This window comes from Triturus cristatus, chromosome 1_2, assembly GCF_964204655.1.
Source record: "Triturus cristatus chromosome 1_2, aTriCri1.1, whole genome shotgun sequence".
In the NCBI taxonomy this organism is placed as follows: Eukaryota; Metazoa; Chordata; class Amphibia; order Caudata; family Salamandridae; genus Triturus; species Triturus cristatus.
This window is the reverse complement of record NC_140580.1, coordinates 250,567,973-250,595,671: the sequence shown is the minus strand read 5'-3', so window position 1 is coordinate 250,595,671 and position 27,699 is coordinate 250,567,973. Positions and strand designations below refer to the sequence as shown.

Here is a 27,699-nt window from a genome sequence, read left to right as displayed (position 1 = left end):
ATGAGGTGGAAATCAGGATGAATGTGGTAGAAAACAGGATGAGTGTGGTGGAAATCAGGATGAGTGTGGTGGAAATCATGATGAGTGTGGTGGAAAACAGAATGGATGAGGTGGAAATCAGAATGAGTATGGTGGAAAACAGGATGAGTGTGGTGGAAATCCGGATGAGTGAGGTGTGCTGGAAGGCAGGGGTGTTTGATTGATTCCAAATGTATCAGATAGAAAATGGGCAGGTGGGCAGTAGTGAGCGTAGGAGGATAAGGCCCCAGAGAGGGATGATAAGAGGGCAGGATGAATACTTTAATCTCATCTGATGACTGAAGCGACTCCAGCTAGGCAGCTGATAAATCAGGGACTTGTATTAGAGTGAAGAAGAGTGGATGTGATTGTAGAAGAAAATGAAAGGAAGTAAGAAATGCTGATGGCAGATTTATGAATGATTTCAAACGAAGGTGAACATTCTCACAATTAACGTTTATAACTATTCAGCCAGGAGGATAACCCCCCCCCCCCCCTCGGAAAACCGTCAGACTTATCTTCCTAGATGGGATAAACGTCACTTTCCTTTGATAGTTAATAGACATAAAACACTGAAGAAAAGAAAAACGAGTTTTATATATAGCAGAAGTTTGTGGTTTAGGTAGACCGGCACTTTTTACAAAACCATGGCTCTTGAAACAAAGTACATATAAGGATCAGGATGCTGCCGAACAGGAAACTACATGCCTAGTCACTGGTGTGCTGATATGAACAATTTGCTTTCTTGATGTTTTGCAGCTAGGCCTCGGTTCATTTGTTGTTCGGTAACGCAGAAGCAATACAGTGGACAATGTTGTGAAATATGGAAAACATAATGTCAAAAATGCCAGGAAACTCGAAATTATTAGAAATGGTTTATTATTGCTCCTACTTTGTGAACTTTTAAAAATTATGTGGTGCAAAAGCCCTCAAAATGGCAAAATTATGATATTTCATGAAGCAGGCAGTTTTTCAAAACTATCAACGAATAGGCTCAATGCAACATGCATCATTTTTCCACAGGTAGATTTTGCCTGTTTTGCTTTTCCTCTGGAAGTTTTGCAAACCACTGGTCCAATCCGACGAGAAATGACCCCGATTGGTAATTCCTGAAAAGGATCCTTAATTCCTTGTGCGTGGCTGCCGGATTTTGGAGCGCTGCAGAATTCTGAAGGGAACTGTTCTGCAAATATTTTCTGTTCAAGCATGGCATCTTGTGAGCTGAAAGAACGCCTCTCACTACGGTGGTAGTGCCGATAGGGGGCGGTGGCCATTAACTCTTAGCACAGCCGTACCACCTTCTTCCGGCTCACTCACATGCTAATCGCATCTCAAGTTTTTAGAGGCAAGTTTTACATCACACAATTTTAGCAACAAATCGGAGGGCCGCGCTCCCACTGAATGGTCAAGTGTAAGCGTTGATCCATTCACTTGACCCACATGAGTGCCCAGTTTACTATATATTAAAACCGAAATTAAATAGTTACTTTCCGCAAATCGTATGTAATGATGTACATTTACCCGGTCTTCAGGCTGCATGATTCAACCAATAAAATTTTTGAATTTGCAATGTATTTTTAAATCCAAGGGGAATGTGTATCTTTTTGTGGAAAAAGAGGTTTTGCAGTGCAGCTGCACTCCTACGAGATATTTCAACCTGCACAATTGCACACCGCATAAATTACATGTGGTAGAATGCTGTCAAGTTAACATAACGAGCTAATAAATGCCCTACGGATCAAAGGACCAATTAAATCCTGCTCCGGCAGTGAATGCTTGCAAGAGCTAATAAATCAAGCGCTCGGTGGGAGCGCGTGAAAGCTGCTATCACTACAAAGGAGACACCAGAGAGGAGACGCCATGCGCGTGCCCATCGCCTGTCCCGGCGTGCAAATGGTTTGTCTCACTTCGCAAACGAAAGCGACAACAATAGAGTCTCGCCAAGGCGATTCAACTGCGCTGCGTTTGCTAGGCGAGACCTAAAAAACGAGTCAGTGCAGCCCCTACGGCCCAAGTCAGTGGAGAAAAAAATTATCGACTATGCCAAAAATATGAAAAACTCCTTGGGCAGACATAACTAGTCGATGTTGGCCTGCTTTTGTAACCTTTTGAGGTCGGTGTATCAGCTTGATGTGTTTTAGGCTTCTTTCTAGAGGGGAAAGAGCGTATTTTATAACTTGATAGAGCGGAAATTCGATGAGGTTTGGCTTTGAATACTTAACCTGGGAAAAGTGACTGTCGTTTCTGGGGGACCCACGCTAAACTACATGGAAGTGATGGATAGTCCTCTGAACGCGGTGAGTGTTAATTTCATTCCGTTCAAAGAACCTTTGGTGTTGACTACCAACCTCCTTCCCATGCTGCCCGCACCCGCTTTCTGCCCCCCGGCAGCCACTTTAATGATGGCACAGCAGCATTCTATCTACCACTGCATATCTCCCGTGATAATCGTACAGTCGTAATGGTGATCTGACAGGTCCCTCCCTTTCTCGCCGTCGACATCGTACAGGCTAGTTGTTGCATGGGACGCAATGCATATCCTCTCAGTAAGTATATCATTGTTGGAATTGTATTTGTCATCGGCCTGTTGCCAGGTGACGGGATTGGAATGTAAGAAATGAGACAGACACGACGTGGAGGTGGCCGGTTGAAGATATGTGCTCCGTTTTTCCTTAACTGTGGCTTTCTTTATGTACATCAATAAAACCTTTATTTTTATCAACTCATCGGCTGATTACCATCTTTATAAATGCCGACGAGCGGCTAGAATGGTGTTCGCCCACTGTGAAGAAGAACCGGAAAATTCTAATTCTGATGTAGCTGTTATCCTATCCGCCTGGAATACGAAGTTGGAGCTTTGTAGGAATTCTACCCCTCCAGCGGCAAGAAACCTGTTTGGTGAACGAGCGCTATATAAGTTCCTATTAACATAACATACCGATGGTGTACTCGTTACAGTGTTCTCTAATCTATGATTAGAGATTTAAGGTACATCTTACTTTTATCTATGAAATGGTTGACGGTTGCTAGTTGTGAACCCAGTTCTAGCACGCGACCATTGTCCAGGTGCTCGCGCTGCTGTATGCTCTAGTCACTCTCGACAACACAAGCTTAATCAACGCGTCACTAGTTTACGACTGGCGCTGGTGTAGGAAGGCCGATTTCCATTAAAAAACAACGCGCCAACGACGTTGACGGCCATATTGGATCGGGACGTAGGGTTTTATCTGGTTTTAGCTCGTCGTTCAGCATTTCGATTTGTGGCAGAGTAAAGTGTATCAGTGATACACACACTTCTCATTTTGAACTGCGCGTCAACATTTTATGGCATCAACCTCTTATTGGACACTTATGTATTTATGTGCATGGTTTGAACCGTGATGCGCACACTTTGACTTTTTCAAGTACAGCACAGTGATTCGCACACTCAGTTCTGGTGCGTATTTTACGTCAGTGATGCGCACACCTTTGATTTTGTTTTACGTTTTTGATCAAACACATTACTTCTGGATGTTCATTCTGCATGTCCTGATGCATATGTCTGGGACAATTTAAGTTAGTTTGTGTACCTTTTTTTTTTTTTTTTAATTATACATTTGCATCGGTAGTACAAGTTTTTTTTTTTTTTTTTTTTTTTTTTTTTGCTTCAAGGAAAATTTGTTTGGTGTGGTTTACTCTTGTTTCTCAAGGTAAAAATTGTACTGTGTAATTTTTACTTGGTTTAGTAACAGTTTGCATATTCCTGCTCATTTTGGTTATATAGGGAATATCTTCCTTTCATAAAAGTCGTAATTGCAATTGGGTTGTCATGGCAAATTCATAAATGTGTAAGCCGCCGTCTATATTTTTAGTGATACCTGGGAAACCAGTACTTATTTGGAAGAAATGGTATAAAACTTTCGAGAACTACTTTGCCATTGATGGTAAAAAAAAATTGTGCTGAGAGGAAAAATCACTTTTATTCACCTATCTAGGATCAGCAGCTATTAAAATATTTGAAAACTTACCATCCATAATGGCACAGGCAGATCAAGGTGATGGGATTTATTTAAGGAAGCTGTTGCGAGATTAGAAAAACAATTTACTGATGAACCTAATGTGGTGATGAAGCGCCATGCTTTTCATAAAAGGAAGCAATTTGGAGAGGAATCAGTTGAATATGTTTCCGCATTGAGAGTACTTGCAGCTAATTGTGAGTTTGGGGCCAATGTGGACATCTGTATGAGAGAGAAATTTGTGTTTTAACTGTGAGTCCAAGAAAAACCAGGAAAGGTTATTGGCCTATCGTATCCCACTTTAGCTGGAGTGTTGGATATAGCTTAGGATATAGATAGCTCTATCTGTTCAGTCATCTAAAGTTTAGTGTTCGGAAGACTGTAATATCAACAGTCCTGTATGTGCAATTTAGTTGGAGAAGAAAAATGTTACGCCTAGTGGTATCAAATCTAACTAGTTGTTATAGATGTGAATCCAAGTCACATCTTGCTAATAGCACAGAGCGTCCAGCTGCTAGGAGGAGGTGCAATAAACGCAATAAACTTGGTCATTTCCAAAGCGTGTACAGAAGAATGAAGAGTGGGACAAGTACAAGTGATAATGCAGTCAGTGAAGTTAATGACAACTTGTAGAATGTAATTCTCACGTATGATCTACATGGATGCTTTGATGTGGATGTTGTGGGTGTAGATTTTAAAGCACCTTTAGGGGTGGTATGTATTGGGGATGTCAAGTTGTAAGTAATGGCAGACTCAGGATCACCTATTACTATTGTGTCTGATGTTAACTTTAAGGAAAAATAGGAATGTGCGCATTTAAAAGAAATGGATATCAATCCTAAGGCGTTTGGCAATTTTGACTTCGAAATGTTGGGTTATTTTGAAGATGATTTGCAATTTCAAGGCCACAACATTTTTACTAAAATGTATGTTGCAGTTAATGGTAAAAACATCATTGGATGGTATGATTTGGGCAAACTGGGAGTAATGCTGTGCCCTGGCACTGACTGTCCTATTGCATTACGAGATATTTCTGTGAACCAAATTGACGTTCAGAATCCCAGGATAGATGACATCATAGCAAAGCACAATGCCATGTTTACTAATAAAGTAGGCCAAGTAAAGGGTTTTTCTCATCACATCAAGTTAAAACAAGCATTTGCAATGCAATAGGTCTAGCTTTTGAGACCTTATCAGTATTTAGTGATGCCGCACAGTATCGCACATTATTGCAACATAGATCTCCTTGACTATAAATGTATCATTGTGTAAGCGCTCCATCAACTATCAAAGCTGAAGCATGTTGAAAGTACTGCCTTCTAGATAATGTCTGATACAAGAGATCCCACATCAAGCTGATTAAAATAACAGCTACTCAGTTCTCTTGTAAGGAAGCACTGATTTCTTGAAATCATGTTAAAACAGATTGTCTTTTTCCCAAAGTTAAAGACACCAAGGCAGTGAAGCATCAAGTGAGAATAAATACACAGCAACCTGAAGCTAATGATGTCTTTTTGACATGAAGAATAGCAAGTCACTCACTGTCTCTCCTGATGCTAAAAGCTGCCCCAGACGTGCTCTGTCATGTTTGAAACCTGAGGCATTCTGCAGGTATGTGCACTTTTCCTAACATTTTCCACGGGTGCTCTCTACAGCTCCACTTCTATTAAAGTCTTCTCAGAGCCATTCAGCTGCCTCCCTCTGTCCGTAGTGCAGCGCTCGGCAGATCCGCACTCAGGTAGATTGGCTATCTTAGGTGAAGGGTGTAACATGAAGGAAGACAAGCATGCTAGTATAATCACACACTAAACTTTGGAGTCTGCAAGAGCTTCCCAAAAGCCCGGAGAAACGGAAGCTGCACGTGCACGAACTGTTTGAGAGCAGGCAGTAGTAACCTTTATTGCTTGATTAGTTAAAATCAGTCAAATCGAATTAAGGATAACAAAAAAAACGCTGATGGAACCTACCTTCGTTTAATAGATCATAAATAATATAACAAATGGTACCGGCTGACAGTAATCACCACAACACAGGGAAAACCCAACTGTATAAAAAGGGTTGTAGAAAAGGGGCTAAATGTTCCCTCTCTTTGGTATAATGACATAGATGGGCATACCGCTGCAGTAGTTTTGTGTACTCAGCAGACATGAAGTGCGCATCTGAAGCGATGGCCGATTCGATAGCTACTAGGAGGAACGCAGTGTTGTGACAGCTGACCCAAAAGAACAATGAGTGAAATCGCTTGGGATGAAACCAACAACCAAAAGAGGGCCAATTACAACAAAAGCACCAATAAAAGGCAGTTTTTTCTGAATGCCGCAACATATAGCCAATGGCAATCAGATGTTTGGTTAGTGAGTTTTGTGCCTATGTACTGGAATTTTAACTCCACAAACCAGCCTAGTCAGAATTTGGAAATATACTTAATTGAATTTCCCGTGGCATTACAATTCACATTTTTAGAATTTCATTTTAGTCTCACACACAAATAGCACACTCATTTTCATTTTTAGACAGAAGGCATTACGTGATTTGTCCTGATACAAACAATTTACAGTCAAATGCATGCACCAAGATTCTAAGCATGGTTGCTGGAAATATGTGATTCTGTGCTGGGAAGTTGTCAGCATACCTATGGGTTTACATTATTTGCTGCACAATTGTCAGACTACAAGAGTTCAATTTTGTGATGCAGCATATTTCTGGTGGGAATAATGTACCAGCAGATTGTTTATCAAGATTACCATAAAAAAATTTAGCGAGGAAAAAGTTGTTGATCAGCAAAAGTGTGTGGTTGTAGTTGTGGATGGGTTATACAGTTGTAATGGCAAGATTTCTGAAATGGAGTGGATAAAGTTTTCCAAAGAAGATGTGATATTGAATAAAGTCAAAGAATATGTTGTGGCCACCCAGGAGAAATCTGGACTCTGGGCTGCAAAGTTATGCTCAAATGTCTAGTGACCTTAGCATTGAGAATGACATACTGGTGAGACATGATCTGTTTGTTCCTCCGGTGGGTCTTAGGACCAAACTTATTGAGTTGGCTTGTTATGGTCATCTTGGTGTATCTGGCACACAAAGGTCACTTAAGCAGTACTATTGTTGGGCCAGAATGGATGCTAATGTGGAAAGGTTTGTGGATGCTTGTACAGTGTGTGTGTGCAGTCAGACAAGCATTGGAAGGTGTCTTGTGAACCTGTTGGTTTACAGGTTAGTCCACAAAGACCAAGGGAGAAAGTATATTGATTTTTCAGGACCGTATGAGGCTTTAGGCAGACAACACGGATTTTTGATAGTACTTGTGGACAATTCTTCTAAATGGATCTATCATACTTTTGTCGAGAACCGCAACACTGATGGGGTTATTACATTTTTGGAAGAAGTTTTTCAAATTGAAAGCTTTCCCAAGTTAATAATGTCTGACAACTGTGTTCAGTTTATTTCATCCAAGATGGTGCAATTTCTCAATAAATGTGGTATTCATGCTGAAAGAGCTCCTTTTATATTGTACCAAAGCAAATGATTAGTTGGAAAGGGCTAACAGGTTTATTAAAAAGGCATACAAGCTGTTCTTGAAAGTTAAGAGATGTGTTTAACTTCCTTAAAGAAACACTGTGGAGTTATCACACCACACCTCATTCAATGACTGGAGAGTCTCCATATTTTCTGATGAGAGGGAGGAAAAGTTGTACCTTTTTATCTCCTGATTTTGATACCAGTGTTCACGAATTGAGGATATCGTGAGAAAAGTCAAAGAGAACTTGAATGATGCTCAATTGAAAGACAAAAAATACCATGATGAATTGCATAGGACCAAATCCAAGTCGATTTGCGCAGGGGACGTGTCACAAAACCTATTTTACAATGCAAGGGGATTTCTAAGTTTTCTGCATCGGTGCAAGTTGTTGAAGTGTCAGGCAGTGGAGTGTTTTTACATAAGAGGTTGGTGGAATAATAGTTCCATAGTGGTCCTTAAACCTGGTCAAGAAAAAATGTTTTAAGACTTTGATTCTGATTATTTATTTTTCGATGGTTTCTTGGAAAAGTTTTGTTGAGGGGTATTTTAAAGGGAGTCTGGAGTTGCCTGCTCCAGAGTCGGCCAATTCAGTTAATCTCCATGAGACTATTGTCTTCATATCCAGATGTGTCTGTCACTTCTCCTGATCAGAAGGGACCTGTGCATGAAAATGATGGCTTTTCTGTTCAATCTAAAAGGGTTGTTAAAATACCAAAGAAGTAAGATGACTTATTTTAGAGAATCAAATTTGTATCTTTTTGTTTTGTTCCATCTTGACAAGTGTATATATATTTTTTTTAGTTTGTCTTTCACTGCTATAGTTTTTCATACCTTCATACTTATGAAGTTTAAAAAAAAAAAAAAAGGGGGCATATTGAATGGAATGCATATTATCTCAGTAAGTATGTCATTGTTGGAATTGTATTTGTCATCGGTCTGTTGCCAGTTGATGGGATTGGAATGTAATGGATGGTACAGAAAGGTTGTGGAGCTGGCTGGTTGAAGATATGGGCTCCATTTTTCCTCACCTATGGGTTTATTTATGTACATGAATAAAACCTTTATCTTCTTCGGCTGATTGCCATCTTTTCACTAGTGTTGACAAATTGCCCAGATTTAACCCCTACCCTGGTGCTGGCGGTCTCTTCTGTCGCAGAGCTAGCGCTTCCTCCACCTCTGCAAGATAGTTCAGGGTTTCCCCCAGTGAGGGTTTAGCGCTCTACCTCAGGCTTGTGTCTTGCATGTGTTGCAGAATCTGGCAGAGCACCCGCCCGCTCTTCAGCGTTGCTTTATTTTGGAGCCCCTCTCTAGCCCCAAGCCAACCAAAAAGTAGACCAATAATGCCTCTACACGGATGGGGGCGAGGATGTGACCAGTGCTGCAAACTTTGGGACTGGGGAACCAGGATGTAGTTTCACGTCGGCTAATCAACCCGTGATTCTGAGCAATAATCACATAATCTACCCGTAACTTAAAAAAAAGCATTGGCAAAGCCAATCGGTCTTGCCTATGCATGAGCTATTGGCTTTGCCAATTTGTTTTATTATGTTGTAAACAAGCGTGTTTGCGCTTCAGTGTTAAAAGCTAGTGGCTTAGAGTGTCGTGATGTAGTGGGGAAGAATGGAGGGGCATACAGTAGAGTGGAGTGGCATATAGAGTCGTAGACTGGGGCTGCTTAGAGTGGCGTAGTGTGTCGTGAAGTGGTGTGTCATAGAGTATCATAAAACATAGGTGCTGGAAGTAGGGGTGCTGCGTGTGCTGCTGCATCCCCAGAAAAAACTGCTGGCATTCAGAAGGTGATTGAGCAATAAAGATGTCTTTATCTTGCCACATGTGCTGTGCATTCAAAGAGGGAGGTCAAATGTCTTTAGAAAAATTGTTGATTATTCCTTTAACATGGAGAACGGTGGTTACTTTTCATTCTCTGAATACAAAGTGAAAGCGATATTTAAATATCTTCAAATGGCCCAATCATCCAAGATTTCTGGAGACGAGTGATGAGGACGATGTCACAGGTGTGCAGAGTGTCATTGGTGCCTGAACCCCGGCGATGCTTGTTAAATGTGTGGGAGCCCAATGACCTCAATCGGCAGGCGCAGAACTGGGTGACACTGGGGATCATCACGGCTAAAAGGAACATAGCCCAAAAATGGGGGGCGGAGAGGGGACCAACACTGACCGCATGGAGTAGGGACATGGATGCAGCAATGTTTGCGGAACGCTCTGTGTTTATCAGGCGGGGGTGCCCCCGAAAGTGGGACAAGGTTTGGGGGGCTTGGAACAAATTCAGAGGGGAAATATGCAACCCTCCACCACTGTCACAAGATGAATCTTCGGACTCGGACTGAGGGGGAGGCTCCGGGGATGAAGGGGTCAGAGACTGTTGCCGGCTATGCGGCACTGTGCTGGTCTGGGATCCACTTATTTATTGCCAAATGGTGTATGTTATTGACAGACATGATGGGAAGTGTGCTGTTCCAAGTGTCTTGTTGGTTTGCTTACAAGAAAATTAATAAAAATGTAAAAAAAATATATATATCTTCAAATGGGCTGTATATATATATATATATATATATATATATATATATATATATATATATATATATATATATATTCACTGAAAAAACCATAGGTTTCACACATGTTATAGTTAGCGGAAATTTTACTGATAAAAAACCAATGAAATTCCCCCGTTATAGTTAGTGCAGGCAACTATAACTCACGCGACCGCAATCCTCTGCTGATGCTAATACTGTATTTAGACACTTATTTGCCCATGTCTTCTTCCATACATTTTTAGCTATACATATATTACAAATATTTTTTTTTCATAAAGACACATATGTCATCAGCAGAAGATTGCGGTCGCGTGAGTTATAGTTGCCTGCACTAACTATAACGGGGGAATTTCATTGGTTTTTTATCAGTAAAATTTCCGCTAACTATAACATGTGTGAAACCTATGGTTTTTTCAGTGAATTTGTACGTTTTTTTAAATGCTAAGTTACTTTACGCCATTCGTGGCGTGCGCGCCCACTTAACGCAGTTCGTTCCGTGCACGGTGCACCGTGCGCGCACAGTGAGCACGCGGTGCGCTTTGCGCACCGCGCGCCCACTTTACGCAGTTAGTGCCGTGCACGCACGGTGGGCACGCGGTGCGCTACGCGCACCGCGTGCCCACGTTACGCTAGATGGGCCATGTACGCACGATGCGCTTCGCGCACCGTGCGCACATGGAGGACATATGATGCACTTCGTTTTGAAAGGTAATATTTTAATTTTTCGTATATTTTATAAGCCATGCACAAATGGTGCCCTTCGGGCACCATTTGCACACGGGGTGGAGAGAGAGTGGATAATTTTTTTTTTTATTATTTTTTTTTTTAATATTTTAGTTTATCTCATCTCTAATAAGCCATGCACAATTGGTGCCCTGCGGGCACCAATTGCACACGGGATGGAGAGAGTGTGGATAATTTTTTATTTTTTTTTAAATTTTTTACCGTACGCGTACGGTAAGCGTAATCGGCGAAATTACCGAAAAAATAAAAATTCCGTTTTTGGCCTTGGGGGATCTTTGGGGACTCCCTCAACATGGCTATGTGTGTGGGAGCTGTCTAAACAGCCCCTTTACATGTTTTTGGGCTTTATATTTTAGAAATCACTCTCAGTGCAAGAGAGAAAATGGCGGCCGCCGCTTCCTGGTTTCGGCCGATTCGAATGTTTACTAAGATCTAAGAGCCAATCAGAATCGCGCTCGCGCACGCCACCGTACGCGTACCGTAAGCGCACCGTAAGCTGGCTCAGATATATATATTGATTTAAAGGCTACTTTCTCAGAATCTACTGAACAGATTTACACCAAACCTACAAAAGGCACTTCCTTGACCTGAGGACTACCTCTCTGCCAAATTTCTAGTAATTCTGTTCAGCCGTTCGGGCTGTAGCCCTGTCTAAAGGTCCTATGGAAAAATGCATGGGAAAAACGCGTTTTGGGACCCCCCTTTTATCTCAGCCCCCGCTTGACGAATCCCCCCGAGACTTTCAGGGTAGGAGCGGAGCGTAGCGCCCCACCTATTTTGAAAAATTCGCGAGGATTCGTCGACCGGCGCCAAAGTTATTCAAAATAGAATGTTGCGGATTTCCTATGGAAACGTGGTCCTAACTATAACTACCTACTGGCGACCGCCAGTAGGTAATATATATATATATATATATATATTTAAATATTAGCGGAAGAAAGTATAAATTAAGCACTTTTTTAATTTCAAAGTGTGATAGAGGCACAGGTTTTTGTTAGGATCAAAACAGATCAGGACACTTTACTTAGTGATGAGCAAATGATAATTATTCACTGTCTTTAGTGCGCTATATAGTTTTACTAGCAGATTCAGTGCCCATTTCAGTAAAAAATGTGCTGTCTGTAAATGACCTATCTAAGTCATGGTGCAGTAGTGTACAATTTGTGACTGTGTGCTCCCAAATTCACACAAGTTGGCTACATACCACACCTTGACCACTCTCTTGCTTAGGTGACTTAGGTGATGTAAAATTTCTGCCACCTTGAAAATTGTACCAGCACAGCTGTCATAGAGTGGAGTAGGGTGGTATAGAGTGTAGCGTCGTGTAGAAAAGATGACTAAAGTGTTGTAGTGTGGCATAGAGTGGAGGGTCTTAGAGTGGAGTAAAGTGTCAGAGGAATAGCGGGGCATATTTACAAGAACATAACCCAAAAAACTGCAGATAAGTCCAATTAGAGGTGTTTTTTTAAAGCCAGAAAATAGCTGGTCTTACAATTGATGCAAACATTTGGACCCACATATAATATGTTTGGGTGCTGGACAGCACAGCAAGGAATATTGTGGCGCTGACCTGCACCAAAACAAAAGGTCAGCAATGCGCCCTTTTAATAAAATAGCACGCATTCCTGGGCCCCATTTATGAAAAGAGTTGCATTGCTGCGATTAAACAGCGATTGGACACTTTTATCGGCACCCTCCTTGTGACACCATGGCTGCGCTGCATTTTCTGTACGGCGCTACATGTCGCAATCAATGACCAATACGTCTGAAATCCCGATGTATCTGTCACTAAAGTCATGCATTGCTGCAGTTGTGTCGCAAGCATGACGCAACTCCAGCAATGCATGGGGCCAGCCAATCCCTATTGCACTGCGCCACCTTTACGCCTGCCATGAGGCAAGCGTAGGGTTTTGCCACAATGGCGTCCTAGAATTGTCACAGTGAAATCTAATAGATTTCACTGCGCCACTCCTACGAGTCTTTGTTGCATGGGAACGCCCACCCTGCATACATTATACCTGACGCAGGTATAATGTGGCACAGGGCTTTACAAGGTCACGCATATGTCTAGATGCATCACTTTGTATATACAGCGCAACATGGTGCAAAATTCACGCTGCAAGAATGTGAAGAAAATTATACACCGGCGGCGTTGAACTGTTAAAAGGGGCTCATGAATCGGCCCCCCTGTCTCTTTCCCCTATGTTGGCGCACAATGACTGCCATGTGCCAACGCAGGGGCCCCTTGTGCTGAGATGAAAGGGTGACTGGGTTGCAAAGTCGATTGACGTTGTGCAGGAAGGGACACCTACCTGCACAAAACCTATTAATCCAGGGTATTTCCTCTTTCTCTGAATGCTGCACACACACACAAAAAGTGAAAAAAAGAGGAAATGAAAACATGTATCGTTGTAGCACCTCCCAAGCGCCACCCTTGGGGTGGTGTTAGATTCTGACGCATTACGAAAGGTTACGGTTTCTCGTAAACCTGGAATGCTTCAGATTCTATTGGTTTGACATGAACACCCATTGAACGCACTTTTCACACTGTTTAATGCGTGAAAGAGGCACATATTTACACAAGCACAAGGCCATGAAGAGCCACGTAAAGTGGCTTTGTGTGGCCTTGTAAACATGCTGTGGCACATTGCACCATAGGAACATCAAGTGACGTCGCATTGTTGCAAGAGTGCTGCTAGGGTCTCGGTTAATAGAAGAACTCCCTTAATTCATCCTTGGTAAGGTCAACGACGACGGGGAGAGGATGTGGTCCATCGGCTAGACTGCCGACTTTGGTGCTGGAAACCAAGGTTCGAGCCTCGGGGTCGCGTCCACATCCTATGATTCTGGGCAAATCACTTAATCTCCCCGTGCCTGAATGTGTCCTTGTGTAACATAACCAGTGCTTGTGTAAAGCACTCCAATACCTTCGGGTCGAGTTTGCGCTATATAAATCTGCAAAACAAAAAAAACAACACCATAGACCACCTGCCATTGCAGCTTGGAGCATCAAGTAGACCACCACCCCCCCTGCCTGGCATGTATTTGATGCCCAACTCTCGGAGTACTTGCTTAACCACGAAACGCCCCCTCTGCACCCCCGTGGCTTAATCAGGGAAGAAAATAACTGTGGCTTAATTCACTTTCACCGCCCCCAGTTTGCGTACCTCCCACACGATAACGTCACAATCCCTGTAGGAGGCAGAAGAGAAAGGGTCTAGGACCTGTCCCTGGCAGCGGGCAGCTCAATGGCACTCGATGGGCCTGCTCCACAACAAAGAATTGGGGAGAGTGCACCTGCTGGCAGTAGGTCACGCAACCATCACTCAGTGTATGCCACTGCATCAGCCCCTTCTGCTCCTTCAGGCAGACCCAACACCATCACACTGTTACGCTGGAAGCGGCCCTCCGCATTCTCTGCTGTTCTTGCCAGTGGCTTCACATGTGGCATTAGCTGCTATACCTCGAACGCTGCGCTCTGGGTCCTCTGGGTGACTTTGGCCAGTTCCTGCTCAATGTTGTGTACCTTGTAAGTCAGATTGTGATGATCTGCGCGCTCCAGGATGAAGTCAACTGTGATTTTGTCTATGCGGCCCTGAAAGGAAGTGCCCGTTTGTCTGAGGGAGGTATCTATTGCGAGTACCGAGTCCAGGCTGTCGCCTACCCCAGCGGCCAGCAATCCCCAGCCGCTCGGTTCACCGACACGGAGTAGCTGGTAAATGTCGAAGATGCCCCACATCTGCAGGCATGCCATCGTTGCACCAGACGCCCAGGCACTATGTGTGACCTGAGGTGCAGTGCAGTGTGGCCAGCCAGCCCCGCTCCTCCAGTCAGGTGTATGCTAGCCAGGAATCTTCATTTGGGTGGCACCAATGGTAATCCCCCATACACCCAAGAGCTCACTACCAAGGGGTGAGGAAAGGCAACACCACATGGTCGCCTCCTCCCATCTAACAGTGGTAAGTGGATTCCGTGTGCCCCAGTGAGTGACGATATATCTAGCTGCACAGCCAAGGGCCTAGGCCTGAACCGACTCCTTGACACCCGCCGCCACCAATGACCGATATAGGCGACTAGAGCCAGTTAGTGGATTCCTCCACCAGTCATGTGCGGTTCCCTCGGTGTTGTAGGTCAGTCGCAGCTAGGCCTGGGCCAGACTCGACCCCCGGGTCTCCTCCTCTCCATGGCCCATTTTCTCCTCACCTGAACATCGACACCCGGGCTCAATCCGCCACACTCTCCGAATCTGGGACTCCGCTAATCGGAGCCTTAGCCAGGTGCGATTTCACAAGCGGGGGTTCAGCAGTCCCCTCCAAGTCTGCTGGGGAACCTCCTGATGCAGGTGATGCAACAAGGCCCCCTTAGGCATGACATTGCAGCGCTTCTGCCACCTAAGTTCGGTCACACCCTCCACAGCCTCCAGGAGCTCCACATTCTTCGGCCTGTGATGCAGAGAGGCACGGCCCACAATTGGGAATCTCCTCCGTACACCCTTGTGTAGTGGTGGCTCGTGTTATGCAATGCAGACCCCCCTACATTGGTGCGCAGGAGCGCCTCTACCGATCACAGCTCCAAGGGGCACCAGGTGGTCTTCTCACACAAGTCAGCAACTTGTCTCCATGAGACCTGCCAGACTTTGCCACCAGGTAAGGGCCATCGCCAACGCCTCAATCTCTACCACCACATGCTATGGCCCGACCTGGTCAGCCTCCATCATGAGGCTACAGTGACTCCACAGCACCGCCGCCTCCCACTCCGGTTCTTAGACGCAGGCCCAGTGAGGCCTCCAGGCTCTGGAGACTGTCCGCGCTTCCAGACTTCGGCTGCTATGGTGTTGTAAGGATGGCGCTATGAAAAGTGCTGCCTCACTGCTTTTCCCCAGCGATGCGCCTCTCTTCATGAATGAGGCCCTGATTCTGCATTTTAGCTTCCCTTGGGACTCTGGCTGGTCATCGTATCTGTTGGGGAGTTTGAGGGGGTTGTTGACCTGTGCTGAACGTGGCCCTGGCTGCTCCATTCTGCATTTCATTCCATTCCATTTGTTTTCTTTTTTCATTCGAGGTGGATTTATAGGCTATTTTTACCTCTAGAGGCTGAAAAGTGACGTTGGGCTGACTAATGTGAAGTTTTTTGCCACTAATTGGCCTTTCGTCACTTTTTTTCTTTCGCTAACGTGAAATTGTTTATCGCCTTGACGCTACTGTTGGGGGCAGTTTTCACCGTGACTAGCTAATACTATCACCATGTAGCGACGTATTGTAAATAGTTTAACTGGGTGATAGGTTTCGGCGATAGACAACATTAAGAAAATTGACGCTTCCCAACGCAAAAAACTGGTTAGCCGAAATTCTTGTAAATATACCCCAGACTGTCCATTGAGCAGAGTACAGTGGCATCTAGTGGAGTATAGCCATAGAGTGGAGTAGCTTGAAGTGGACCAGAGTGGCCTAGCATTAAGTGGCATAGAGTGTTGGAGTGAAGTGATGTGGAGGGGCGTAGAGTGGAGTAAAGTGTTATGGAGTGGAGTAGAATGGAATGGCATTGGGTAAAGTGGGGTGCTGTGGAGTGGCGTTGAGTATGCATGGTGTGGTAGTGCACTGCCATTACAGACAACACATTTTCAATTGAAATGACCATTACATTTGCACAGCCATAGTCTTCTTTTTTTTTTTTTTTTTTTTTTTTTTTAATTCTTTTTATTGGCATTTATGAATATAAGCATACATGCATCACATTCCGTGAAAATGAGTATGTTACATGAGTAGCAGAATACACCGTTATCAATACAGAAAGCACATATGTGTCTTGTTCCGTGTAGATGCGGCACAGCCATACAGTCTTACTGATAAAACTATACAGCTCACAATCGATAATATGTGGAATTTACATCATCTAGTGTATTCAAATTCAAAAGACCTTTATTCGAATTACTTGAATTCATAAAAGTACAGACATAAAAACAATTCATCATTACAATATACACAACACAATATCTCTAAAAATTATAAGGAACTAAAACAACAGTCTTTCAGGGATTTTCCATCATATTGCGTACACGAATTATTAATCTTAAAAAGGTGCTAGTGCGAAAAATCAGTTCCTCAGAGTCCAGAGAGAGTAGCATTTGACAAGACTCCATAACAGAGAGGGGTCTGTGTTTCCTAAAATAGGGTGTTAAAAACCAGTTAATGTATTTTAGATAAAATTTACAAAAGAATAAAAAGTGTAACTCATTCTGCTTACTGGTGCTATCACAGGGGCACGGGTTACGGTCAATAGTTGAGTTGTAGCCCAAAGGGAAACCCAACATGAATTTTATGGAACCTGCCCTTAATCGAAATAACAAAGACCTCTCCCAACTAGTCATAGGAAGGGTAAGATAAAGTGGGAGAGGTTGCCTGGGCAGGTCATTCTCAATATATCTAATAACCGTGGCTTTCAATGTTTCCCTTTCCAACCGTTCTGCCTCATAAAGTGCATATAGTGCTTGTTTGACCTCTACCTTATCTTGGCATCCAATACTGGAGGATTCTACAAAGAGGTCACCTTTATTCACGGCGCTTAATGATTTTGAAACTCCAGCTAACCATGGGATTAAAAGCCCGTGATCACATTTAAGACAGTCTTTGATTATGTCTTGTGTTAGTGAGGCTGCGTTATTCCTCCAAATTCTCAACCAGAATAAAACTGGTCTGCTTCTAATGAAATCACAGACGTAAGGGAGGTTTAGCTCTTTGTGGCAGATAAATTCAGAGGTCGAAATTGGGGCACCCAAAACTTTTCTGCAGAAACGTGTCTCTTCTCGTTGGATGCCGGGATTTTTAGCAGTAGCCCAAACTTCGGCCCCATAGGTGGCAACAGGAACACACTGTAATTTTAAAATTTTTTAAAATAGCACTGGTTGCACCTAATTTCTTAGGGCGTGGGAGACTCAGTATTGAGTTGATGGCCTTCGAGAACTTGCTCGTGGCGTGGGCAGAATGCCCGCTCCACGAGTTGTTCGCAGCGAAGGCCACCCCTAGGTATATAAAAGAATTTACGGAGTCAAGTTTATCAGACCCGATATGGATGGTGTTAAGTTTCCGTTTACCAGGTCCGCATGACATAACAAAGGATTTTTTAAAGTTCACACGCAGGTCTAAGCCCTCCATATGGTGTACAAAATTTTCCACAAGCACACGGAGGGCATTAGGGGTGCGGCCCATAAGGACCGCATCATCTGCGTATAGTAGGACTGGCAAGGGGTGCCCCTGAACAGTTGGGACATCTCTGGTTACTTGTTTTAAAGCCTTTGCTATGCCGTTGATATAAACAATGAACAACAGGGGTGCTAAGACGCACCCCTGTCTGACCCCCCTGCCGATTTTTATAGCACCAGAAACTTCTCCACCTGACCCAATCCTGACTTGTGCCCTGAGATCGGTGTGGAGATATGCCAAGAAGTGTACTAAGGGCTCGTCCAGTCCATAACTGAGAAGCATTGACCACAGTTTTGATCTGTTTACCAGATCAAATGCGGATGAGAGATCCATGAAAGCGAGATATATGGGAGAGGATCGGGCAACGGTATACTTGTCAATTATTAATTTTAAATTCAAGCATTGCTCGACCGTGCCCACCCCACTCCTGAATCCCATCTGACATGGGTCCAGTAGGTCAGAATCTTCAGCCCACTCTACCACCCTATTGTAAATAACTCGCCCAAGTATTTTTAGAGTATTATCCAGAAGCGAAATTGGTCGGTAGTTTGCTGGATCTGACCTGTCGCCCTTTTTATAAATTGGAACAATAATACTAAGGGACCACGTCTCGGGGATGGACGCTCTTGACAAACTATTAAAAACATTATATAAAATTGGTGCCCATAAATCTGTGCTGTGTTTTATAAAATCTATAGGTAGGCCATCTGGTCCAGGGGCCTTGTTACCAAGGCTCTCTCTAATGGCTGTCGCCACCTCAGGGAGATCAAACCGTAAGTCTCCCAACTGTTTCAGATCCAAGGTGATTATTTCTTCAGCGGGAGCAGCATAAATGTTGGAGAAGTGGGCTTCCCAGGTAGGGCCAGTTATATTACAACCAATAGGGGATACATTTTTACCCATATCGCGCATTTTCCTAACAGCGGGCCAAAATTGCCCGCTGCTCTTCAAATTGGCGCTATCAACCAGGGACTCCCACTGTTCCATCAAAAGTGCCGCCTTCCTTTCAGCTATTTTTTGTTTATAAAATTTCCTAGCTGTTTGTACCTCCGCTGTGTTCCTTGGTTTGGTGGTTAATGCCCTGCGTAATTCCCTATTTGCCGTAGAGCAAGCTGAATCGAACCATCTAGGGTCCTTCGTCTCGGCGGGTATGGGGACTAACAAATAGTTTTTAATTGCCACGCATAATTTGCCAAAATCGGCAACTATTCTGTGACAATCCTCATCCATTAATAGACAGGAGTTTACCAATGCTAGGTGGTCGTTCTTTACGCGGTCAAGTAGGGCTTCACAGTCAATTCTCCTCCATTTAAGACGGAGGCCGTCACCCGATGGCGTGATATCTCTAGCGCCATTGAATTTAACATATACTGGGCTAGGGCCCAAATACAAGGTGACTGTAAGGGGATTATGGTCTCCATATAGGGTCTCTACCACATTTGAATCAGTGACACAGTCTGTTAAGTGGGGGGATGTAAAAATAAAATCAATCGTCGATTTTGAATCTCTCCCTCTAAACGTGGGTACGCGGGTCAGTCCTGGGGATTGGCTTGCTTCCATAACATTGCTGAGAATGTGTTCATTTAAAATCTTAACAAGCTCAATACCTCTGCGATCTACTAGATCGGGGCAACTTTTGTCCTCTGATTGGTATTTATCTGAGATTTTTGCATTAAAGTCACCCCCAATGAGGATCCCTGACTTCTCGCCTGGGCCTATGTTCATGTTTGCATCAAGGTGTACCAATAAATTAGAAAGTGCTGCATAATTCCTATTTGGTATCGAATTAAAATCATTATTATAAAAATTGATTAAATAAATCAAGGTCTTTCGTTTATATTCGAGAACCTGGATATTTGGGTTCCCGAATGATAGATCCTTAAAAGTGCCACCAGCCAATATTCTGATCCCAATAAAGAGTCCTCCCATTGCTCGACCGTGAGCGGGCTTAGAGGCGGGTACACTAAAACAATGATAGCCCTCTAAGTACACATTCCCTATAGCCCAGGTCTCTTGAAACATAATGACATCTTTGCCGTCCAATAGCTGGACCCATTGGGGGTCAGACAATCTTGATTCAATGCCTGCAACGTTCCAGCTAAGGATGGACAGTTCATAACCACTTTGCCTGCCTAGATGTTTAACAATGGTGGTCTGCCTGTAATTAGGTTGTAGCATTAATGTTGCGTCCTCGCATACAGCTGGGGATTTAACAGTAATAGGCTGTGTGGCCATAGGTTGAAATGGGATAACATTAAAAAGTGTGGTTCCAGGCCCCACTGAAATCGGGGATGCTAACGTAATGCTAACAGTGGTGGCCGGTAAATCAAAAGGTCTGCCACAGACATTCTCCACCAATGATGTGTCGATCAAAGTTCCAAGAGCATTGGTAACATTAGTAACATTATGGGCCAATAAATTATCCAAGACAGCCCGATTGTTCAATGGCTCGTCCAATTCAACAGCAGTCGAGGTAGATAACTTAGGAGAACTGCAAGCACCACAATCCACAGCCATTGGTTTATCACTAGGGAGTCAATCGACCCCATCCAAGCCATTCAGGCAATTAAAGCGATTAAAATGGAAGTAGGGCCTGTCTTGCACCTGAAAGTTTGGACGTTTTGCATAATCCCTATATCTATGTCTATGTTCCACCCTCACCCACTCATCTGATGTCGGGATATGATGCATATGGGTAGGGGGGAAGAAAAAGGATACTGGCATGGTCTGGATAGTAGAATCCGGTGACCTGTTTATTCCTTTGCAAATGTGTCGCACAGTGCCCGGATCCTTAAAGCTTGTCAGGATGCAGTCCCCTATTATTGATTTCCTAGTTTTACCTAACCAGGAGACCCTTCTTACCATAATAATCTCATTGTTAAAATGGGATGGTAGGGGTCGATTCCAATTCAGCCATTTAATGACCTTATATTTTAGTGATTGGTAATCCTCATTCTCCCCTAGTCTTAAGCGGGGGCCACCTGCCAAGACCACCGTTAGACTGTTAGCCTCTGGTGGCAAGTCTGGTCTCCGTGGACTTGGAGCCAGCCGACCCGGGGATGGTAGAGAGATACCACCAGCATCTAGGTTGCCGACAATAATCCCCGAATGGGAACTTTGAGAGGCAGAATTCAGTGTCTCTCTGGGCCTATTGGGTACATTGCAGCGCGGTGCATGGTCTAAAACAGCCATCAATGGTTGTAAAGGAGGGGCAGTAGTCTCTCTGAGGGGCAGTAGTCGCTCTCTGGGGGGAGACTTTGTTATTACCCTTCGTACTTCCCTTTTTAGTAAGGTTTCCTGCGGAGGGATAGGATCCCATATTATTGGATTGCTCACTAACTAAGGTATTCAGATTAGTAAGAGCTGTTTCCAATAGGGTGAGCCTGCTCTCTACTTTTATCAGACTATCGCTAATGGGCTGTAAAAGAGAACGCAGTAGCGATTCTAAGCTCCCTATAGCTGTAAGAGGGTTCGGTATAACAGCCACTGGGGTGTTTAGAATAGGGGCTCTAGTTGGACTAGAGACCTTTGAGAGAAGAGCAGTGGGAGCGTTCTTATTATCCCTCCCAGGTTCGGGTACAAGTGTGTGCTTTTTACCGAAATCTAGATGCGACGGTTTAATTTTCCCCCTGCCCCCCGTTGACTTTTTACTGCGTTTGCTCGGTGGGGGCCTGTGCAACTCTACCTCAACTCTTTGTTTTTGTTTAGGCTTGCTTTTCTTGGCTGCATGCGAAGGTGGGGTTTGGGTGACCAGGTTAACAAGAGTAGGACAAGTCCCAGAAGGGGTTATATCTGGGAGTTTTCCATGGGCCAGCTCAGGGGAAGTGGGGATGTCCCGCAATAAGAGAGGAAAGTCCTCAGGGGTTAGAGGTTTTAAGCTAGGTGGGGGCGTGTCATCCTCTTGGGTAATAGGATACGGGATGATCTCTGGCAGGGGCGTATTCTTCAAGGAGTCAATGGAGCGCCGCCGATCAGCCCTTCGTTTCTCCAGTGATTTTTCCTTACCTACGTCATCTTTAGTAGGTTTAAAGTACTTATCCAGTGTCCCTGCATTGCAGCCCCCTTCCCTGGCAGTCGATTTGCAAAGTCCTGGAGAGGACATCCTCCTGGACAGATTATGTTTGGGAAGAAAGGGATATGGCCCGGCCCGGCCTCCTTCGGCCCCTGACGGCCACAGACGGCCCGCCCTTTGCCCGGGCTTAGCCCGCGCGCGTCCCGCGAGGCGGGAGGCTCGAGGAGCTAATATCCGTGCCCCGGTGTCAGGGGGCGTGTCCTCTGGTGTCAGCACGGCTCGTGGGCTCCTGGGACAGGTAGTGCAGTCCTGAATGCCTGTGCGCTCACCCCCACAGCAAACGAAGCGTCTCCCGCGAAGCGGGAGGCGCGAGGAGCTAATATCCGTGCCCCGGTGTCAGGGGGCGTGTCCTCTGGTGTCAGCACGGCTCGTGGGCTCCTGGGACAGGTAGTGCAGTCCTGAATGCCTGTGCGCTCACCCCCACAGCAAACGAAGCGTCTCCCGCGAAGCGGGAGGCGCGAGGAGCTAATATCCGTGCCCCGGTGTCAGGGGGCGTGTCCTCTGGTGTCAGCACGGCTCGTGGGCTCCTGGGACAGGTAGTGCAGTCCTGAATGCCTGTGCGCTCACCCCCACAGCAAACGAAGCGTCTCCCGCGAAGCGGGAGGCGCGAGGAGCTAATATCCGTGCCCCGGTGTCAGGGGGCGTGTCCTCTGGTGTCAGCACGGCTCGTGGGCTCCTGGGACAGGTAGTGCAGTCCTGAATGCCTGTGCGCTCACCCCCACAGCAAACGAAGCGTCTCTAGTGTATTGATTTTTGATCATATTCAGATATTTATATTCGGGACACGTCAGAATTTCAAAAACGTGCTACGTTTCTGCTTTCCTAGTTCTGAAATATTTGAAGTTAATTTACATTTGTTGTGTGCTAGAAAAAAAAATGTGTAGAGTGCATAGTACCCAAAGGTGTCACAGCGCTAGCGAAATCCAGAAGCTGCAACAGAGGCAGGGAAAGCAGATGAGAAAACCCTGCACAGAATCCAAGGGAAAAAGCCACCCCCTTTCCCACACCCCAGATTGTCAGATAAAGTATCGCTAGTAAACACCAAGCACCATATATATGACTGAGCCCGACATTTCACCTGTCTTTGAATGCACAACCGATGTGACAAAATAAGAGCAGAATTTAAAGGATGGTTATAGAAAAACAAGCGCTCATAGAAGAATACAAGGAACAATGGTAAACAGACCAAGGTTCATGGAGGGACGAACTCAAGCTGGACAGCCTCCAACAAATAAAGCCAGCAAATAGAAAGCAAGCAAACATGAGTTACAAACCACAAATTTAATGGTAAGAAATGGGCAGAATGCATTCCCAGGGAAGCTTTCCAAATGTCCCCAAGATATCTTTAGCAAAACAGTCAGCTGTAACGTCTGGTAGGCTTCAACCTAAAACCTTTTTAGGTCTCGCTTAGCGAACGCAGCAGCGCAGCTGCTTCGCTTGGCGAGACTCTATTGTTGCCGCTTTCTGTGTCGACGAGAGACAGGAGATGGCACGCGCGGACAGGAGATGTGCACGCGTACGGACAGGAGATGTGCACTACGTACGCGTGCACATCTCCTGTCCCCGGAGGCTGGCAGCGCGTGCATCACGCGCTTTGTTTCCCTTCCCCCGTCGGCTCTTCCTGATGGCAGAAACAGCGAAATTGTATTATCTTCCCCCTTCCGCCACCTCCTGGGCACCCGCCTGGTCCGACGTCATTGCCTAAGTACTGCAACCATTGTTGTGATGTGTGTTACCCGAAGGTCACGGCTCCAGTTTGCAGACGGGGCACTCAGCCTTAGCATCTTTGTGATAACTTCTAAAAAGCACATCGTGTTGGGTAATAATTAATTCATGTTATCAGCGTCCTCCAGACAAAACAAAGCCTAAAGTTTATACTGTGATTGTACTAAATATTAACAGAGCCTGTCAGTCACGGGTGGCATTACGTGAACGTGAGAACTGGAAGTATATTACATAGTCCTCCAGGTCTGCGCGTGATTACGTCAATCAATCCTGATTTTCAGTTTGCATTCTGGGATTTGTAGTTATGATTATTACATTAAAGAAGACACTCGTACTGGACTGGATGCTTATGCATGGAAACTGAAAACGAGAGCACTTTTTACAGCTACTTCTACCTCTGGTGGTCCGGTTCTTTCCGGTATATTCCTGTATTGGGAGGGAGGGGGAGGGGGGCAGTGGGGGAGTGGCGAGGCACTGGGTGTGTTATGCACTGCTGTGAAGAAGCAGTCGACGAGCTTGGAGATCCAGTAACTAACAAGTGGCAGGAATCCGGAGAGCTCACGCGCCTGAACCCTCCCTCATCACAACTGCTCCCCCGAACCTTGCGCGTTCCATTCAGCTAACCTGTGCGGACCTGTGTGTACCTCCTTTATTGCCCCTTTAGGTGGAAGGAAATACTGTCTGTTCCCCAGACTTATCTACCATAGAGTATAAATGACTACAGTAAGCTTATTTTTGCACATTGTTTTGAGCAATCATCTACAATGAGTTTCGCACTCACTACAACACATTGTCTTTTTACAGTGTAGGGGCAGGTACTATTTCCTATCGAAAGTCAGATCATCAAAAGCAGGAGCTGTCACAGTGAACAGAATCTTTTCATTCACATTATTTTTCTAAGGAAACCTGTCATTCACGTATTAACTGCGGCGAGCGAGTACTGGAGGTACAATGATGATGTAGCGGTAATACCAGTGATGACGGCTTTGGAACTCGGAACCGGGTTCGAATCCGGCACCGGCTAAACATCCCGTGATTCTGGGCGAATCATGTGTTCTCCCTGTGCCTTAAAAAAACAAGCATTTGCAATGCAAAAGGTCTCGTATTTACAGGAGTTTGAGCTATTGACATTGCATAACAATTCCTTTTATTTTTGTTTTTAAATATAAAAAAAGGCATTGTCATTTACAGTGCCAATAGCTTAAACTCACGTAAATGCGAGACCTATTGCATTGCAAATGCTTGTTTTAAAAGTGCCCATGTGCAATGTAAATGGTGGTAAAGCGCTCAAATACTTTCGGGTTGAGTTTATGCAATCTTTGTGTTTCCCAAACTGAGTGGGTCACGAGCTGATTTTTAGTGAGTTGCGAAAGTCTGAATGCTTCCCTGGTAAAGGACTGCCCAGAGTATGTAATCGACAGATGGACACCTGAGAAAACTTGTATCCTACATGTGCCAGTCTATTTTGTTTGTCTTTTCTTGTTGAACTCAATAAATATATTAAAAAAAATACAGATGCCTTTAAATTCTGTTTTTATCGTGTCACATTTGCTGTATTTAAAAGACTGAGTCCAAATGTCAAGCTATGTGTTAAGACAAATTGCTGCCTTTTTTAGATCTCGCCTGACCCAGCGCATGCGCTGGTCTGGCGAGACTTATTGAGAGGGCTCCAAAAAGTGCTACCAGGTCAGCCTAGAGCTACAGTGCATGTGCGCGGGCGCGCGCGCCGCACTTTACCGCGATTGCTTTCACTTTCGCGGCCACTTTGATGTTTGAACGCGATCACTTTCACGGCCGCTTGGCATAGCCAATATGTCTCGCTTTTGGGACCTTAGAAGTATTTAGTTATGCAACTGTTGCATGGCTAAACACTTATAAGGTCCCAAAGGCGAGACCTATTGGCTATGCCAATGCTTGTTACTAATTGTTTTTAAATATGGGGATTTGTGTTTACACAGTCCTCTAACTCGTAGAAAGCAAAGTGAATTATGTGTATATCTTGCTAAGGTACAGGGAGAATGAAAGGAAAGGCTGTGGAGTATACATTTTTTGTAACACAACAATATGTAAATACCTATAAATGAACTGTAACACATTCAGTTGTCAGGAAAGCAACAATGAAGCAGAGTTATTTTTTTTTGGGGTAATTTTTTTTTGTAATTCTTAAATGTGATGGAAATCATTTTTTTTATAAAGGTTAAAACAAATCGAGACTACTTGGTGATGCACAGATGATAAATATTCACTGAAACACGATTTCTGCACATTATCATGTGTGTGCATTATAGTTTTAGCACTAGAACTGTATGTTTGCATACGTTTAGTGGTCATTTCAGTGGGAAATGGGATGTCTGTAAAAGCGTGTGCTACCACACAATGCTTTAGTTACAAAAAAGTTTGTCAATCTGAAAAGTTGGTTGTGGTTCTAAAACGTTTGGGAAGCACTGCACTATATAAAACTATAAAAAGTGGTCTGTGACCCTGTAATGTTGGTAGGATTTTCATTTTATGTTTTACAGTTTTATGTGGCATAATCTTGGCCAGGAAAAGGCATTAGAGTGCCTTAAATGAGCACCAAATTATATTATACATCATTCCCCCATGAAGATTGAAGGTTGGCGGATCGGTCAGAATCTGTCCTGTGTTACTTATTATAAAGTTCCTTCATAAAACAAGAGAATACTTTAGGAAATATTTGCACGCAGGGACCAGTATTGTTTTATTTGCAACCCTTGTGATTAGTTGTAACACCATTACCTCATTAATCATACGTCACCCCAGGCCTTACATTAATGAGGTGGTTACACCTCCACACCCAAGGCATCATGTGCCAGCATAAAAAACTTTTTATACATAGATTATTACAGTAATGTTCACGACGCCACCCTTCCATGTGATGTTAAAAGGGGAGATTAAGTGATTTGCCCAGAATCACAGGATGTTGAGCTGTGCCATGACTCGAACCTGGTTCCCCAGCTCCAAAGTCAGCAGTTCTGTCCATAACGCTTCATCTCCTCCCTAGTAAGTATGGCAGAATCGGGGCTCCCTGCTGCTGTGCTAGGTATAGACCGTTTCCCATTGGTGGAGCGAACTGTGTAAGCTGTCCTTCGGTCCTCTAGTGTTAATGTTTTTCCAGTACCTCGCTTTGGGTACTTATTTTGTGGAGTGGAACTCTTTGCCAACCCAAGACAAGTTCTATTGACTGTTGAAGGTTCTAGGCTAAGTATGGCAGGTCCCCACCTGTAGTCAGTCAAGATCCTGATGTCTATTGAGTGCCTATTTATTGAGCGACAAGACAAGAATCTGTGTTAATAAGATATGAGATTCCTTTTTTGTTGTTGTTGCTTTTTAATATATATGTGTGTGTGTGTGTGTGTGTATATATATAATATAATCTACTGGCGGTCACCAGTAGATAGTTATAGTTACAACCTAGTTTCCATAGGAAATCTCAAAATTCTATTTTGAATAACTTTAGTGCCGGTTGACGAATCCTCGCGAAATTTTCAAAACAAATGGGGCGCTCCGTTCAGCTCCTACCCTGAAAGTCTCGGGGTGATTCGTCAAGCGGGGGCCGAGAAAAAGGGGGGGTCCCAAAACGCGCTTTCCCCATGCATTTTTCCATAGGACCTTTAGTCGCAGCTACAGCCCGAACGGCTGAACAGAATTGCGTGAAATTTGGCAGAGAGGTAGCCATAAGGTCAAGGAAGTGCCTTTTGCAGGTCTGGTGTAAATCTGTTCAGTATTTCCTGAGAAAATAGCATTTAAAAGCATATCAATATCTATACGCGCGCACCGTGCGCGCACCCTGCCGTGCGCGAGCACAATTCTGATTGGTTGTTAGATGTCGGTAAACATTCGAATCGGTCGA

The 27,699-nt window shown here is 44.3% G+C and overlaps 1 protein-coding gene across 2 annotated transcripts in view; it reads left to right on the top strand.

Moving 5' to 3' along the window:
* Positions 1 to 2,177: 2,177 nt before the first annotated feature.
* NRBF2 (nuclear receptor binding factor 2) overlaps positions 2,178 to 27,699 on the top strand; it is a 585,982-nt gene continuing 560,460 nt past the window's right edge. The window contains exon 1 of one of the 2 annotated variants that reach the window (XM_085603545.1): positions 2,178 to 2,315. In XM_085603545.1, coding sequence (XP_085459671.1) covers positions 2,286 to 2,315 — 30 coding nt within the window. In that variant the 5' untranslated portion in view covers positions 2,178 to 2,285. The remainder of the gene's footprint in view (positions 2,316 to 27,699) is intronic. The other variant, XM_085603546.1, reaches the window with a different exon arrangement.